General features: G+C 48.1%; 1 protein-coding gene across 1 annotated transcript; it reads left to right on the top strand.

Moving 5' to 3' along the window:
• Positions 1–5797: 5797 nt before the first annotated feature.
• Positions 5798–18042, top strand: LOC123092412 (pentatricopeptide repeat-containing protein At1g62350). The gene is made up of 2 exons (XM_044514185.1): positions 5798–6173; positions 17591–18042. Exons 1-2 carry the CDS (start codon positions 5838–5840, stop codon positions 17993–17995), a joined length of 741 nt encoding a protein of 246 aa, XP_044370120.1. The 5' UTR covers positions 5798–5837; the 3' UTR covers positions 17996–18042.
• The last annotated feature ends 226 nt before the right edge of the window (positions 18043–18268 follow it).

Here is an 18268-nt window from a genome sequence, read left to right as displayed (position 1 = left end):
AGCTGCGTACATATTAGGCATGAAGATCTATAGGGATAGATCGAGACGCCTCATAGGTCTTTCACAAAGCACATACCTTGATAAGATTTTGAAGAAGTTCAAAATGGATCAGTCCAAGAAAGGGTTATTGCCTGTACTGCAAGGTGTGAGATTGAGCTCGGCTCAATGCCCGACCACGGCATAAGATAAAGAAGAGATGAGCGTCATCCCCTATGCCTCAGCCATAGGATCTATTATGTATGCCATGCTGTGTACCAGACCAGATGTAAACCTTGCCGTAAGTTTGGTAGGAAGGTACCAAAGTAATCCCGGCAAGGAACACTGGACATCGGTCAATAATATCCTGAAGTGCCTGAAAAGGACAAAGGACATGTTTCTCGTTTATGGAGGTGACGAAGAGCTCGTCGTAAAGGGTTACGTCGATGCTAGCTTCGACACAGATCTAGATGACTCTAAGTCACAAACCGAATACGTGTATATGTTGAATGGTGGGGCAGTAAGCTGGCGCAGCTGCAAGCAGAGCATCGTGGCGGGATCTACATGTGAAGCGGAGTACATGGCAGCCTTGGAGGCAGCGCATGAAGCGATTTGGGTGAAGGAGTTCATCACCGACCTAGGAGTCATACCCAATGCGTCGGGGCCGATCAAACTCTTTTGTGACAACACTGGACCTATTGCCCTTGCCAAGGAGGCCAGGTTTCACAAGAAGACCAGGCACATCAAGCGTCGTTTCAACTCCATCTGTGAAAATGTTCAAGATGGAGACATAGATATTTGCAAAGTACATACGGATCTGAATGTTGCAGATCCGTTGACTAAACCTCTTCCACGAGCAAAACATGATCAACACCAGAACTCTATGGGTGTTCGATTCATCACAATGTAACTAGATTATTGACTCTAGTGCAAGTGGGAGACTATTGGAAATATGCCCTAGAGGCAATAATAAAAGGATTATTATTATATTTCCTTGTTCATGATAATTGTCTTTTATTCATGCTATAATTGTATTATCCGGAAATCGTAATACACGTGTGAATACATAGACCACAATACGTCCCTAGTAAGCCTCTAGTTGACTAGCTCGTTGGTCAACAGATAGTCATGGTTTCCTGACTATGGACATTAGATGTTGTTGACAACGGGATCACATCATTAGGAGAATGATGTGATGGACAAGACCCAATCCTAAGCATAGCACAAGATCGTGTAGTTCGTTTTGCTAGAGCTTTTCCAATGTCAAGTATCTCTTCCTTAGACCATGAGATCGTGTAACTCTCGGATACCGTAGGAGTGCTTTGGGTGTACCAGACGTCACAACGTGACTGGGTGACTATAAAGGTGCACTACAGGTATCTCCGAAAGTGTCTGTTGGGTTGACACGGATCGAGACTGGGATTTGTCACTCCGTATAACGGAGAGGTATCACTAGGCCCACTCGGTAGTGCATCATCATAATGAGCTCAAAGTGACCAAGTGTCTGGTCACAGGATCATGCATTACAGTACGAGTAAAGTGACTTGCCGGCAACGAGATTGAACGAGGTATTGGGATACCGACGATCAAATCTCGGGCAAGTAACATACCGTCTGACAAAGGGAATTTTATACGGGGTTGCTTGAATCCTCGACATCGTGGTTCATCCGATGAGATCATCGAGGAGTATGTGGGGGCCAACATGGGTATCCAGATCCCGCTGTTGGTTATTGACCGGAGAGCCGTCTCGGTCATGTCTGCATATCTCCCAAACCCGTAGGGTCTACACACTTAAGGTTCGGTGACGCTAGGGTTGTATGAATATGAGTATGCAGCAAACCGAATGTTGTTCGGAGTCCCGGATGAGATCCCGGACGTCATGAGGAGTTCCGGAATGGTCCGGAGGTAAAGAAAACTATATAGGAAGTGTTGTTTCGGCCATCGGGAAAGTTTCAGGGTCACCCGGTATTGTACCGGGACCACCGGAAGGGTCCCGGGGGTCCACCGGGTGGGGCCACCTATCCCGGAGGGCCCCATGGGCTGAAGTGGGAGGGGAACAAGCCCCTAGTGGGCTGGTGCGCCCCCCTTGGGCCCCCCTGCGCCTAGGGTTGGAAACCCTAGGTGGGGGGGCGCACCACTTGCCTTGGGGGGCACTCCACCCCCCTGGCCGCCGCCCCCTTGGGAGATTGCATCTTCCAGGGCCGGCGCCCCCCCTGGGGGCCTATATAAAGGAGGGCAGGGGGGAGGGCAGCCGCACCCTGTGCATTGGCGCCTCCCTCCCCCTGCTACACCTCGTCCTCCTCCCGCAGCAGCTTGGCGAAGCCCTACCGGAGTTCTGCTGCATCCACCACCACGCCGTTGTGCTGCTGGATCATTATCAACCTCTCCCTCCCCCTTGCTGGATCAAGAAGGAGGAGACGTCATCCGCTCCGTACGTGTGTTGAATGCGGAGGTGCTGTCCGTTCGGCACTTGGTCATCGGTGATTTGAAGCACGACGAGTACGACTCCATCATCACCGTTCTCTTGAACACTTACGCACGCGATCTACAGAGTGGTATGTAGATGCAATCTCTCTCCCATGACTCGTTGCTTAGATGAACTCATAGATGGATCTTGGTGAAACCGTAGGAAATTTTTTAATTTCCTGCAACGTTCCCCAACAGCTGCAACACTATTTGCAGATGAGCTAGGTGTTCAGACAGTGATTTACTGAAGATTAAGACGTCATCAAAGAAAACCAACACAAACTTTCTGAGATAAGGTCCAAAGATGTTGTTCATGAGTGCTTGAAATGTTCCAGGTGCATTAGCAAGGCCAAAGGGCATTACCAAGAACTCATAGTGACCAAAGTAAGTTCTGAAAGCTGTTTTGGGTATGTCTCCTTCATCCATTCTGACTTGGTGATAGCCAGACCTGAGGTCCAACTTGGTGAAGTAAGTTGCTCCATGCAGTTCATCAAGTAAATCTTCAATGAGATGTATTGGGAATTTATTTTTGACAATGGCAGCATTCAGTTTTCTATAATCAATGCACATTCTCCAAGTGCCATCTTTCTTCATTACCAGGATTGCTCGGGAGGAGTAGGGACTTTCACTAGCTCGTATAATCTTATCTCTGAGCATACCATCAATTTGCCTTTCTAGCTCATTTTTTTGCATATGGGGCACTCTGTAAGGTCTGGAATTAGGTGGTTTTGCTTGCTCCTTCAATGGGATTTTATGATCATGTGATCTCTTTGGAGGTAAGCCCTTTGGTTCTTGAAAAACCTCAGGAGACTGTTGTACAATCTCTTGAACATGTGGAGGAACAGAGTTGTTGTCAGGTTTTTTCAGTGTGGTATCTCTGATTAGTTGCAACACATAGCCAGGGGCTCCTGTTGACATGAGCTTATCCACTTCAATAGCTTCAATGGGAGTGGCATCTGCTAAGGTGTCACAAGCCCTGATAGTGACAAGAGTTTGTTTATCCTTTATGACTGTAATCTGCCTTGGATTGTAGTGAAAGGAAACAGGGTTGTGCCTGGCCATCCAATCACTGCCCAGTACCATATCATGACTGCTTTTGAGGTGTCTTTCAGTATTGTGCAAGTAGTAGTCAATGCAAATTGAAGACTGATAAAGGTGGAGTTGCTGCCTGAGTCCACTAAAGCAATTCCTTGTTTCCCCCCAATTTGTACCAAGATGGAGATAGTGTTGACATTATCAGAATGCATAGCTTGTGCAGATATTGTCATGCGATGTTCTTCAGTCACTGGCTGTTCCTCCAGTTCTGGTTCTTCTAAAACTTCCTGTTCTTTCTGTTTCTCTGTAGGTTCTTCACCAGTGAGTACATTTAGTATAGGTGCTAGTTTACATTTGCGTCCATGAAACCACACATCTCCACATCTCCAACATTTGCCAGGTTCTCTTGCCCTTTGATTTATAATTGTTGGTTTGGGCTCAGTTGCTTTGTCAGGTGGAGTAGTGTATGTTTTCTGATAGCTCCTAGAGTTCTTGCCAGTGCCTGAGTATGTGCTATAGGATTTCTTCTTAGGTATTCCTTTTTCTAAATCCACTGCCAACCAGTAGGCATCAGTTAGGGATGAAGGCCTCAACAGCTGTACTTGAAACTTGATATGAGAGCGAAGGCCATTAACATAGCACCTGTTAAACCAACTATCGTCCATTATTGGTTTTTAGCTTGCACTTTTGCCATCTGTTCTTCAAATTGATCTGTGTACTCAGACACTATGAGAGTGTTTTGTTTCAGGTTGGTGAATTTTTTAGTAAGGTCATATGAACTTGCGGATGAGAACCGGCGGAGAGATTTCCTCACAAATTTGTGCCCGGGTGAGTTGTTTTTTTAATATGCCCGAGCGACGCAGCCAAACATCCACTCTTCCCATGATATACAGTTGGGCAAGACTGACCTTGTACTCTGCTGGTGCACATGCCATCTGGAAGTATTTGTCACACTAGCGGATCCAACCTGATGGGTTTTCACCATCGAAGCGCGGAAAATCCATGTGAGGGCCCTTGGTAATGATATTGAGGAATTGAGTTCGCATTTCCTATTCATATTGTTTCTGAAAATCCTCCCAACTTTGGCGCACTGCAGGGGGTTGAAAATTGTGGAAGCTGGGTGTGCGAGCAGTTTTGTAGGCCGCTGTAGGTGTGGCATTCCCGGAAGGAGCATCCAAAACAGTACCCGTGCCATAACCAGGAGGAATAGATGGCCTAGGAACTTGGATGCAAGATTAGGAGGGATCTGGGAAGCAACATGATGGGTCCTGGCCTGCTCGAGTGCCAGTCGTTTCCGCGGCTCTTCCATTAGCGGCCTGTCCTCAGGTACATTTGTTTCTTTGCTTGCTAGCTGCTGTTTAGTAACTGGTTGGCCCGGTTGTGTCGATGTTGACGCATCTGCAATTGTCATGGACTTGAGCACATCTGCCAAGCTACGAGCTGTGTATTCAGAGATGAGACTGCCTTTTGGACTCCGTCCATTACAGAGACCATGGTATCCTATTTGAGGCTGATGCCGTGCACATCCTTGTGTAGGTCATCGACTTCGCCCCGTAACTCGGTGATCTCGTCACGGTGTTGCAGAAATTTGCCTTTCATGGCCAGGAGTTCAGCTACCTCCGATTCGTCGAGACTGGCCTTCCCGCACCCCATCTTGGTGAAGTCATTCAGAAAGGAATTTTACCTCAAGGACTTGCTGAGAACCGGATCTGAACGCTTAACCCTGCCGCCGCCGCTCGAGATCGCCACCCGAACAGCACCACACGCCGCACGACCTGGGATTTTACTGAGTGAGCGATGTGCTCAAACAACCAGTCGAGCTCGGCGAGCTGCCGTCGAATGGGTCTACTGCTACCAGCGCCGCCTACTCCGCCACCAACGTCGCCAACATCGCTGCCACCGACGAAAAAGGGAGGGAAGGGTGGGGAATCACCGTCGCAGCTTCGATCTGTCGCGTCGCCGAGGAAAACCTACGCTCATGATACCAGTTGTCACGCCCTAAAGGAACTCGAGGGTGGAATCGATGTAGAACCTAGTGGATCTCGTGAGGAGGAAAGGGGAAAGTAGCTGCAAACTAGGGTTTGTATTATTGTAAGATATATGATTGCATCATAGAGAGAATTCTCAGAATAATGGCATGCCTCTTACAGACGGGGCCACTAGCTTTATAGCTGAGCCGGCAATGGATGACAGCTACAGTAACATGATAGAAACGCTACAGTTACCGTGATAACGGTACAGTGATACGGCGAGCCTCGCGAGCCGTTGGATCGATGGCGATGACTTGGATCGTAGCCGTTCGTTAACTGAAGACCCCGAACACTTGTAACTGAAGGTGCTGGCCTGACAGTCCCACCCAAATGCTTTCCCGTCTCCTTCCACGCCGCCACCACCGTCGCCTCCACCAAACCCTACAACCGGCAGCCGCCGTCGCGGGTGAACTCCACCAGAGGTTGTGCGCTACTGCGGCGGCATCGAGCCCAAGCCTTTCGATATGGCGGCGGAAGAAGGAGATGGGGAAGGAAGGCCTCATGGCGGTCGCGCAGCTCAAGCGGCTCGCGGCGCTACCCCCTGCCGGAGGCCACCAGAGGCTGGTGGAGTACATGAAATTGCATGTGTCTCGGCTCCTCCGCACCGACCTCCTCGCCGTCCTCGCTGAACTGCTCCGCCAGGACCACGTCATCCTCTCCATGAAGGTACTGCTTCCACCCCCGACGAGTCTGCTCGTGTTTCTGTTTCTTTTGCGAATACATCTAGCTTGCTATTGCTTTTTCTCTAGTACTCTCGCCCTAATTGAGAGTTAAACAGATGATTATGTTGCTGTTTGGGGCAAATGGGTCCTATATGGGGTTGCAGTGATGTTGATTGTCAAGTTATGTGCATATCGATGTAGGAAATTAGTGGTTCAGAACTTTAGATATGTTATCGACACCGAAATGGCTTCCAGTCTACAGTTCTTGGGTTGCATGAATGGGAATATGCGATTTTTTTATCACGGACCATGATTCATAAAGCTGTTGTATGCAGAAATATATCATGCATATGTTTTATGTAGGATTATTTTTGCTGTTGGACTTAGTAAGTACTGAAATTCAATAGCTGTGATTCACTTTATAGGCTTTTGGTACTCTTGCCTGTCGCCAGGTGTTATTTGTGATATATGCTATCCAATGTAGTGAATTGGACCTCTTAAGTGTGGTCTTCATTTGAACATGCTTCTGTAGCATTGATGATTTTTAGGTTCTTTGTGCTTGTCTGTACCTGAACACTTAAACTCTTACCACTACCCCTCCCCCTCTCCCCCTGGTTCTGCCTAATGTAACGCCTACATGGAATTTCACGTTGAGATGATATCCTAATCAATAGCAGAACAATTTGCATGAGTGGGAAGTTCACATTAGTCTTGAGATGCCTAATGTGGCGTGTACATGGAAGTTTAGATTCAGGGGGTATCCTATCGATAACAAGACAATTTGAAGTAAACAGCATATTCAGGCCATGTGGTCTTAAATGGCATACACATCTGAGTGTGTCCTGCCAGTGGCAGAGCCAGGATTGAAACAAAGCCCGGGCCCAATTTTTTTTCTTCTGACCAATAATAACACTTCAAATATTTAGTTTGGTAACTCTTCCAAATATTTAGATTGGTTATATTAGCAGATTTGCAGAAAGTTAATATAAAAGAATGTAGAAATTATCAATCATTACCTTTGCCCATGGAGGGAGACCAACATGCCTAACAGTTCACCGTCCCTCTTTACCCCAAAGTGCTATCAATTTAAATTTACAAGAAACTCCAGTTACAAGAATTCAGGTGTAAGCTCCTTGACGTCACTTGTATTTGATAGGCAGTTCCTATATTTGCTTTCAATGGTCTGAAAGAGGCGGTCTGCATGGTCAAATTTACCACCCTGGATAAACATATAAACTAATGTGGTACTTAGCTAATTTCGGGGCTTAAGAACATTGTACTCCCTCCTTTCCTAAATATAAGTATTTTTAGAGATTCCAGTATGAACTACATACGGATGTATATAGTCATATAGACATAGTTTAGAGTGTAGATTCACTCATTTTGCTCCGTATGTAGTTCATATTGGAATCTATAAGAAGACTTATATTTAGGAACGGAGGGAGTAATTGAGTTTGTGGTTGTGGTGCTGGAGGTAGCTCCTTTTGGTAGCTGGTCTCTTAGCTAGAGCTGTTTGTTCTAGCGTTATGATCTATCTAGTTTATCAGGTGATGTAAGGAGACTTTGTATTGTTACATCCAAGATGTGACCCTATCCTAAAGGAACACGAAGGTCCCATCAAGGATAGAAGCGCATCTTGAAGACGCTTTTGCAAGGTGGATATCATTACATCAAACCATGACATAATAGTTGGGGATACATACATAAGGCACAAACGCCCAAGAATACATCAACATCATATAAGAGATCAACATCCGACTATGGATGGAACACAAACAGAAACTCGAACAATATCCACCCTGCTATACCAGGCTGCCGACCTGGAACCTATCCCCTGATTGAAGAAGAAGCAGAAGAAGAACTCCAAAACAAGTAACATCGCTCTCGCGTCAGGATCATCGCATAACCTGTACCTGCAACTCTTGTTGTAGTAATCTGTGAGCCACGAGGACTCAGCAATCCCATTACCATGGGTATCAAGACTAGCAAAGCTTAATGGGAAAGGAAGGGGGGTAAAGTGGTGAGGTTGCAGCAGCGACTAAGCATATATGGTGGCTAACATACGCAAATGAGAGCGAGAAGAGAAACAACGAAACGGTTGTGAAGCTATCAATGATCAAGAAGTGATCCTGAACTCCTACTTACGTCAAACATAACCCAAAACCGTGTTCACTTCCCGGACTCCGCCGAAAAGAGACCATCACGGCTACACACGCGTTGATGCGTTTTAATTCGGATCTGGTGTCAAGTTATCTACAACCGGACATTAACAAATTCCCATCTGCCCATAACCGCGGGCACGGCTTTCGAAAGTTTAAACCCTGCAGGGGTGTCCCAACTTAGCCCATGATAAGCTCTCGCGATCAACGAAGGATATACCTTCTCCCAGGAAGACCCGATCAGACTCGGAATCCCGGTTTACAAGACATTTCGACAATGGCAAAACAAGACCAGCAAGACCATCCGGATGTGCCGACAAATCCCGATAGGAGCTGCACATATCTCGTTCTCAGGGCACACCGGATAAGCTAAGCGTACAGGTACCGACGTAATCCAAGTTGCCAAGGAAGGGTCCCGCACGGTGCTCTAGTTTGGACCAACACTCGGAGGAGCACTGGCCCGGGGGGGGGGGGGGTAAATAAAGATGACCCTCGGGCTCCGGAAACCCAAGGGAAAAAGGGTTAGGTGAGGCAAATGGTAAAACCAAGGTTGGGCCTTGCTGGAGGAGTTTTATTCAAAGCGAACTGTCAAGGGGGTCCCATAAATCACCCAACCGCGTAAGGAACGCAAAATCCGGGAACATAACACCGGTATGACGGAAACTAGGACGGCAAGAGTGGAACAAAACACCAGGCATAAGGCCGAGTCTTCCACCCTTTACCAAGTATATAGATGCATTAATTAAATCAGAGATATTGTGATATCCCAACATAATCCTGTCCACCATGGAGCAATCTTCAACTTCACCTGCAACTAACAACACTATAAGTGGGGCTGAGCAAAGCGGTAATATAGCCAAACAATGGTTTGCTAGGAAGGGTGTCAAAGGTTAGAGGTTGACATGGCAATTTGGGAGGCTTGAAGAGTAAATGATAGGTAGCGCAGCATAGCGATAGAACGAAGCAACTAACATAGCAATGATAGTAGTGAGATCCAGGGTAGCGGTCATCTTGCCTGAAATCCCGCAAGGAAGAAGAACGAGTCCATGAAGAAGACGAAGCCATGAAGACGAACCAAGCGTAGACGAACGAATTCTCACGATCGCAACGAAACGGGAACTATCGAGAAGAAGCACACAACATGGTAAACACACCACACATAGACAAGACATGATGCACAACAAGCATGATGCATGACAAGACTACATGAAGCTACTCATGGCAAGAGATGATGCAAACAAGAGCAACACATCAAAGCAAGTTTAAATGAGGTCGGAAACAACATATAACAAATCCGGTAAGTCCTCATATGCAAATTTCGAAATTGGTCCAGATCTGAATAAACCTTATGTTCAAGTTGTTAAACAACAAGTTAAGATGCACCAAGAGGATCTACACGAAATTCTAGTCAAGTTACATATAAAGTTCATTTAGTTCGGAGCTGAAGATATGAGCAAAACAAGTTAAACATGGCATTGATGCAAAATGCATACAAACATCAAGCAAACACCTCAAAACAAGGATGCAACATGATAATATGAAGCTACATGCAATTCTAAGCAAGTTTCCTATAGAGCACACTTAAAACGGAGCAACGGTTCAACATACACTCTATACAAGTCATAACAACAATCTGTCTATAACAGCAACTAGGCATCTTGCAAGCATCAAAACAATATGCTACAGCACCCCAACATGAGAACAAAAGGCATGGACATGATTTACAGGTAAAGCATAACAAAACATGAACACTGAGCTATTTCCAGAAATCACTAGAACATGCTCCAAAATACATGACAAGATTGCAAATAATAACAGTTTCAGACTTAGCAGAAATAACATCAGGTTGCAATGTTTAGAGCTATCAAACAACATGTTACAGGAACTTATCATGGCAAACAAAGGCATGGCATGATACTATTAAATGCATATAACAAAAGTCCCTTACTGACCATGATCCAAAAAGGATCAGAAGATATGATGGCACCCATGTAAACATGGCAAGTTATATGACAGATTCAAACATGACAGGAACAACGATAAGTAGGCATGTTGGTGAGCTTGTACCACTCACCACAGAGCAATACATGGCATGGCAAGGCAACCAACAGTAAGAAGATATATTTATGAAGCTAAGCATGGCAAGAGCAAGTTTATAGGGTGCATGGATCACTAGCAAATCAAATGGCAAAACTGAACTTAATGTTAACATGCTGACAGCAACATTATTTAGCAACTTTAAAGCATGATAACAACAATCTACAGGAAGCTATAAATACAACCAGGGGCATGAATGTATAGAGCATGACATGTATAACAAAACATTCTTAGTGAACATCTTCAGATTATGCATAGAATGACTTGTAGCAGCAGGTTTACATAGCATCACAAAATAACATATTCAGTCTAGCAAAACAGCAACAAGTACCCCACTTAACAAGCTTGATGCACTCAGTACAAGACTCACAAAAATAGATGGATGACACCCCTGTAAAGATGGCATGATGTAGTACAAAACACATGTAGAGCTCATGCTCATAGGATGCACACACAAAATGCAACGAAAATGACAAATCACCAAGTTATAACAGTTTCAGCAGATTAACATCTTATAGCACTCTTGCAACGATGATTCAGGCATCAAGATGAACTTAAACAAGCATGACACAATGGAATGAAATGTAGAGCATCTCACAACGAACATTTTGATATATTATGCACGCAAAACGAAGCAGTATGCAACAAATTATGGCAGGTCGAACATGGCATCAGAATGTAAGGATCTCAGGGACTTGGACAAAAATCAACCTCCGAAAAACTGGATGGGACGAAGCGGGACGAGGAGATCCAGGGCGGGGAGGCGTGTTTGGATCGGCTCCCGGTGGATCTCATCCACCCGGGGGTAGATCAGGCCGGAGTTGAGGAAGACGGCCGGGGACGGGACGGCGCCCCGGAGACGGGGCCGGGCGGCGCGGGCAGCGTGGAGCGGGCCCGACAGGGCACGGGGACGGAGGGGCGGCGAGGCGCCGGAGTTGGCGAGGCGGAGGCGGTGGGGGTCGGGGTCGATGCGGGCGCCGGGGCCGGCCGGCAGCGCGCGGAACGGGCGGCGGCGGAGGACGGTGGTCGGCGGCGAGGCGGGGCCGATCCGGCGGAGCAGCGCGCGGGGGCGGCGGCGGCGGGGACGAGCTGCTCGGGCGCTTGGGCCTGGGCGGGCCCGTTGCGGGCCGGCGGCGCGGGCCACGTGGCACTTCCTGGTTGGTGGAGGGCGGCGGAGCAGACGCGTCCGGGTCCAGATCGGACATGTCCGGCGGGCGAGAGGAGCGGGGCTAGGGTTTCGGGGGAAATCATCCGCGAATTTCGGGGGAGGGCACCTATTTATAGATTCTGGGAGCTAGGAGAGTCCAAATGAGGAGCGGTTTTCGCCCACACGATCGTGATCGAACGACCGAGAGCATGGAGGGGAGTAGGATGGGTTTTGGGCCACTTTGGAGGGGTGTTGGGCTGCAAGACAAAAGAGGCTTTTTCGGTTACCCGGTTAACCGTTGGAGTATCAAACGACCTCCAAATGGCACGAAACTTGAAAGGCGGTCTACCGGTGCTATACCAAGGCCGCTTGGCAAGACTCGGTCCATTCCAAGAACGTTTAACACCCGCACACGAAAAGAGGCAAAAGGGGGCGCCGGGGAACATAGGAGTGCCGGATTGCAAAACGGACAACGGGGAAAATGCTCGGATGCATGAGACGAACACGTATGCAAAATGAAATGCACATGATGACATGGCAATACGCAACACGCAAGCAAGTGACATGGCAACTACGGCGAATAACTGGCAGACACCTGGCGCATCGAATCCCGGGCGTTACACTGCTCATGGTTTCTGCTAATGGAAATCGGAGGAGACCCCTTTTGCTAAAGAAAAACTTAGCTAATTGCTATAGTAGTATTTGTTGTTCAGTGAAAAGATATGCCACGAAAGAGTATACACACATCCTAAGCCAAACCAAGTTTATTAAGGATGATGATTTGCACCCATTTTGATAGTTGAGGATGTGATGTGAATGGTTTAGAGTTGAAAAGGGTGTTTTGTGGACCGGGGCTAAAATTGAGACGCACAAAATGCCTTGTTCCTTCCTTTTCTTCCCTACACCCTTTGAGGCATGCAACAATGCAGTTACAAAGTGATTGATGCTGTTTATTTAGATTACACGTTTACTGATTTTTTTTTGAGAAATCAAAACGCGCGCACGCGAGGGTACCATCTGAATATATTACTCAAAGTGTCCATTATGCCAAGAGAGTGATCTAGCTTATAAGGAAAACCGGATAATTTTTTTGAACAAGTTGACCCCATTTATGACAGAAAACGGGTTGACAACCATACAAGTAAGAAGGGAAAAAAGAAAGACGAGAGAGAAAAATGGGAGTCCATGACTAGGCACAACCCAGCCAACAGATATCACCAAAAGACACGGGATGTGGGGTGTCGTCTAGGGTAACAGAATACCAAGACTTTGCGAGTTGCCGAGAGCACTCGCGTGCGTTATCCACACGCCGCGATACATGAGCATCCACAATCAGTGAGTGCCATAGCATGGCCGCAAGCTCCGCCACAAAGGGCAAGAATTGGAGTAATGCAAGCCGAGAGAGCGTCGGCGAACATGAACCTTGACTGGGAGCTCTGCCACGGGAAATCAGAATGATTAGCAAGTTGGAGAGGCACCTTGCGCCAACTTTCAACAAAGATTACAAGAGCATGAAGCTCGCCGGAACACAACAGTCGCCATTGGAGGGAACTGCGCAAGCACATCAACATGGAGTCGACGTCGAGGCACCACAAAGAGAAGTGGGCAAGGGGAGCAGTCGTCGTCGTACAAGCGGAGGCAAGACGAGTAATGGTGCACTCTAGACCACACCTCCAGGGAGGTTATGACACAGGGGAGCGACCCCGTGGTCGCTCAAATACAAGATCCGAGCAGGGATTTCTCCCAGAGTACACCTAAACTCCGCCAAATCGGGATCAATAAAGTGCCATCAGGATGGAAAATGGCACGAAGTTTTGCCGCTGTCTCGGCCAGCAACAGCTAACCGACCATCAATTTCTCCCAATCCAGCTCAGCTGCCAATTGCGTCGGGCAGTGCTAGAATGGTCGGCCCCAGATCCAAGCTATTCCTACCGGCAGACCGAAGCCGACAAGCATCTTGGCGTTGAGGGCGCCGACGAGGACCATCGGCAAAGCGTCCTTGGCTGGCAGGCAGGGCCATGAACAGCGGTAGCCCACCGGGAGAACTAGGAGGTGGGGGCCACGACGCCACGTTCGTTGGCGTGCCACGAAGAGGCACGCCGTGGACCGGATGTTGGGATGGTGGAGGTGGGGAGCTTTCGGAGGCGGATGTGGCTTTTGGATCTGCGGGGAGGACGAAGTAGACGCATCTGGAGCGTCACCGTGGCCATACGGGGGCGCGCAGAGGTGGAGGAGGTCTTGAGCGGGGAGGGGAGGTAGAGCCGCACCATCGATGGTGACCGCATAATTGAGGGTGGTCAGGTGTTGGGGGAGGGTGTGGATGCGGGAAGCGCGGTGCTCTGCGCGAGGACATGAGTCAAATCAGCACATCTGGCGTGGGAACTGCCAAAGCAAGGGGATTCGCTGCCGGCTGAGATGTCACACGGGGACGACCGACAGAACCAGCGGTCCGCGGCAAGCGCGGATATGAGACGAAGGGATTGGCGCAATCAACACGGGATCCGGAGGCGATAGAGCTCGCCGCGCGCCGATGGAAGCAAAGGGCACCAGCAGGTCACTGAGGATGCAAGATGCGGCGACGCACCTTGCAAAGATCTGCTTGCCAGTGACAGTGCGGGCGGGCGGGCAGGGGCACTGTTGGGCCAGGGCGCTGTAGCAGTGAGGGACGAGATCGTAGGGCTCGCCCCCGACAGGGAGCCAGCAGGCGCCAAATCCTAGGATGGGGATTGAAGGACATGGCCGAGGTTTGGATTTGAGGGGAGCGGTGGAATCTCTGTGAGCAGTGCTTCGCAAGGAAAATGAGTCCCGCCATCGGGCTTTGCCCCGCGGCCGTGTGCCGATGGCGACGATGGGAGGTAGTGGACGATGGGGCGGCGACGGCGGTTAGAGATGGGATTTCTGCCCGAGCCGCCTCAGGGAGACGACAGCCGCCCCGGGGGGGGGGGGGTTCTCGTCAGCTTCAAGCCATATTGTTTAGTATCTTCTTATTAACCAAATGGGGAGCTATTTACCATTTATATCAAGCATGTCTTAGTGTGGCACTCTCACCTCTCACTTGAACTTTGGGTTTTCATGGCCAATGCTATGATATTGTACATCTAATGTAAACATATTCATTCCTTCACAATAAATTGTATTGCCTTTTGACATCCCAAACTTTGAATTTATTGGGGTTACGACTTTTGATTGTATATTTACATCTCACATTATTCAAGGATTTGGTGGTTTCTTTTGGAAAACTAGTTTTTGTAATGGCCCAGGTTCCAAACTAGCGTAGACCTAACCCTACTAGGGTTGGCGACATACTATGGAAGTAACCTTTTTTTGTCAATTCAACAAATGGTTAACCCATGGTTAGTTTCCGTGGAACTCTTGCCCTTATAAGTTGGTGGTGTTCTATTTCCCTAAGCAATATGAGATTATTGTCCTACACATGCCTTATTTAAAAGAGTCGGATTATCATACCCACCCACCTTCAAAGGAACCGACGCCTGGTGCACCACCAACATACCCACCCTGGGAAAATGACCATCTTCTTTCCCTCTTGGTACACAATCATGCATCCATGTGCCATATGCCGGTGCCCTAGATGTGCACGTGCCCGTGTAACCATGAGTGTCCACTGTGATACAACTTCTGTAAAGTCCTGGAAACATACGAATGAAAGATTTGGTGCCTCCTAAGGTTGTTCGGCAATGATGTGGCTGACTCGGCCATGTTCTCTTTTTCCTGGTGCACGACATGCATTCACTGCTGTCTGTCCCTTTCCCACCTATGGCGTCTTGGTTGCAGACCCTAAATTTAACTTTGCCGGTGTGGGCTCGGTGTTTCACTTGTTGAGGGCAAGCATTAGTTAGTGTCCCTCTACCCCGCAGCTGTAGCATGCCTTCAGTTCTTGGAGTCCTATATTAATTGTGCGGAGGGTTGTTATTGTGCCTCGGCGATCTAGTATTCTACACTTGGTAGTCTGGACACTGGTTGGTATTCTATCAGGAGCTACCCACCCATGGTGACCCTGCCACGGTGCTCTGTGCTTGCGGTACTCAAGCCATCTCCTAGAATCTCTCTTGGAGTGGCCTTGTTGACGAGGTGCTGGAAGGTGGCGAAATAGTCGGACGCCTGTGTGTCCGTAAGTCCGGGATTCAGTCCCTTCAAGAATCTTGCGTTATTGTCTGCCTCAGTTGGGATGTCAGCTCTCCCACGGCCGCCACTTTAGTAGTGGCTCAAGTACTCCGGAGTAACATCTTTCTCTGGGTCAGAGCCTGGAACTCATCCCTCTCTGATTCCTAGTCTAGATTGGCTGAGTTCAGGAGGACCTAGCCTTCAACCTTTGAAGGATTGAAAGCCCCTTTGGATGCTGATGATTGGCCAAAGGACATACTCCCTCCATTTCTAAATATAGTGCGCATAGAGTTGCGCACATATACCAATGTATGTGCTGGCGTTATTATTTGGACGAGAAAGCCCCCGGCCGATTTGTTCCTGGCCCCATGTGCCGTACGCGTGAGTAGATAGAAAAAATGGTGGGAAACTACCACGCCCTCCCGCGCCTGCTGTGTCTGTCCCATCCCACGCACTCCACTCATATTTGAATCGGCTGGCAGGGATAATATGAGTACTAGTACATCGGTTCGTGGAGGGTTGATTTCATCCAAAACTACGCTCGGCTGTAACTACGCACTACATTGCGGAATTTTGCCCAAAACCTTATACGCACTATATTTAGGAATGGAGGGAGTACAAAGGAAGCTTAATGTAGCCAACTGCAATGGGCCAGGCTGTGTTCAAACTCAAATTAGCGGCACACCAGCTCAAAGGTGTGGCCTAAGACTAGTGGGGAACTTGCCGAATCTCACATACTGACGCGAAAGGCATCCTGTGGACTGAGTTCGCCAGTGCCTTGCATACCACGCAGTTCCCTGCGTGCATGCTGGATCTAAGGAGGGATGAGTTTCAGGCTGTAACCCGGGGAAAAGATGTCTGTGTCGGAGTATGTGAGCTGCTTTACTCAACTGGTGCGCTATGAGGGAGCTCTCATCGCAACTGAGAGGGATAAGACAACAAGGTTCTTGAAGGGGTGGATCCCAGACTAAAGGAACCATTGGTCTCCCCTCTCCCGTGATTTCCCTACCTTCCAGCATCTCGTTAACAAGGTCATCCTCAAGGGAGTTATTAAGCTGGAGGAGCACCACAGAAGGGTCACCATGGGGTGGGTAGCTCCCAACAGAAGACCAAATAACATCCAAGCTTCTAAATTCGGAACATTAGACAGCCGAGGCCCAACAACAATGCGCAGTCTCCTAGAGCTAAAGCGGGAGGTCATCACTCCAACACTACAGGGAAGGTGTGCTAGAGAGGCACTTTGCTAGTGCCGACCACAACAAGAGAAATGCAGGGCTCACGCCGGTGAAGTTCAATTTGGGCCTGCAAGCAGAAGGCCGCAGGCGGGACTAGGACGCGGCATACTCCAGACACCAAGGAATGCAGATTGCACACCAGGACAGACAAGGCATGGCCGAGTCAACCAAGCTATTGCTGAAGAACCTCATGAGGCACAAGATGTTGCCCTTGGTATGTTTGTGGGACTCCACGTCTCCAGAGTCATTGAGCCTCAGGAAGCATTTTTGTCATTAAAAACCAAATCATTTCTACATAGTCAAAGCGACCAAAGTAAGGCATACACGACCAAATCATTTACTGATAGACGTTAAAATGCATATTTGATGTCTTGGCAATAGAATTATTATATTATCTATTCAGATCCTAATTCCTCAATCATAGATAAGCTTAGCCCCTTTATTTCCATTGCTGGGGACAGTCTGAGCTATTTCAATTGTGCAGCGTGCATTTGTGTTGCAAGAAGTGCCGTGTACATTTGTTGGACATGGTCTCGTCTCATTATTACCTTGGTTAGTAGGTGGATGTACCTGCAACCTAGAGCAGATTAGTGTAAAAGAAACAATTTATATTTGAACTTCCGTAGGCTCGTGTAAGATTAAACATTTTTGTGTTTTGCAGATATATGGCGTCGTGCGGAAAGAGATCTGGTATCGGCCGGATATGTACTTCTACCGGGACATGCTACATATGCTAGCTAGGAACAAGAAGGTTGACGAGACAAGGCAGGTCTGGGCAGACCTGAAGTCTGAAGGAGTGCTGTTTGATCAGCACACTTACGGTGATATCGTGCGAGTCTTCTGTGACGCTGGTTTGATTGACCTGGCAATGGAATTCTACGAAGACATGAGGAGCTCCCCGGAGCCACCTATGTCCTTGCCATTCCGGGTTATACTGAAAGGCCTGATCCCATATCCGGAGCTGAGGGAGAAGATAAAACAAGATTTTCTGGAACTTTTCCCAGATATGATTGTGTATGATCCCCCAGATAGCTTGTCTGATATAGATGATGAATTCAAATTTTGACCCGGTATAAATACTTGCATACTTTTATGCTTGAAGCTACTATCAAAGATCTACGTTGTCTTGTGAATGCGTACCTTCATTTGACCCAGATAGCTTGCGTACTAGAATGCTCACCTGTGAAGCGGGCAAAATTTCGTGGTTTGACCCTTTTTGCATACAAATTCAGAATCTGACCCCGGTTCGGAATTTTTTTGTGACTTGACCCTTTTTCCTACCGCCAGGGCCTCTGGCGGTAGGGTTATACAGCCTACCGCCCCTGGCGGTAGGGTACTA

This window comes from Triticum aestivum, chromosome 4B (genome assembly GCF_018294505.1).
Source record: "Triticum aestivum cultivar Chinese Spring chromosome 4B, IWGSC CS RefSeq v2.1, whole genome shotgun sequence".
Lineage (NCBI taxonomy): Eukaryota > Viridiplantae > Streptophyta > Magnoliopsida > Poales > Poaceae > Triticum > Triticum aestivum.
The sequence above is the reverse complement of the archived record's forward strand: the minus strand, read 5'-3'. Positions and strand labels throughout refer to the sequence as shown.

Excerpts from the sequence above, each read along its gene's own strand:
- LOC123092412 (XM_044514185.1), top strand. The coding sequence starts at position 5,838 with ATGCTTTCCCGTCTCCTTCCACGCCGCCACCACCGTCGCCTCCACCAA. Across the intron at positions 6,174-17,590 it reads ACGTCATCCTCTCCATGAAG|ATATATGGCGTCGTGCGGAA; the intron begins GTACTGCTTCCA and ends TGTGTTTTGCAG.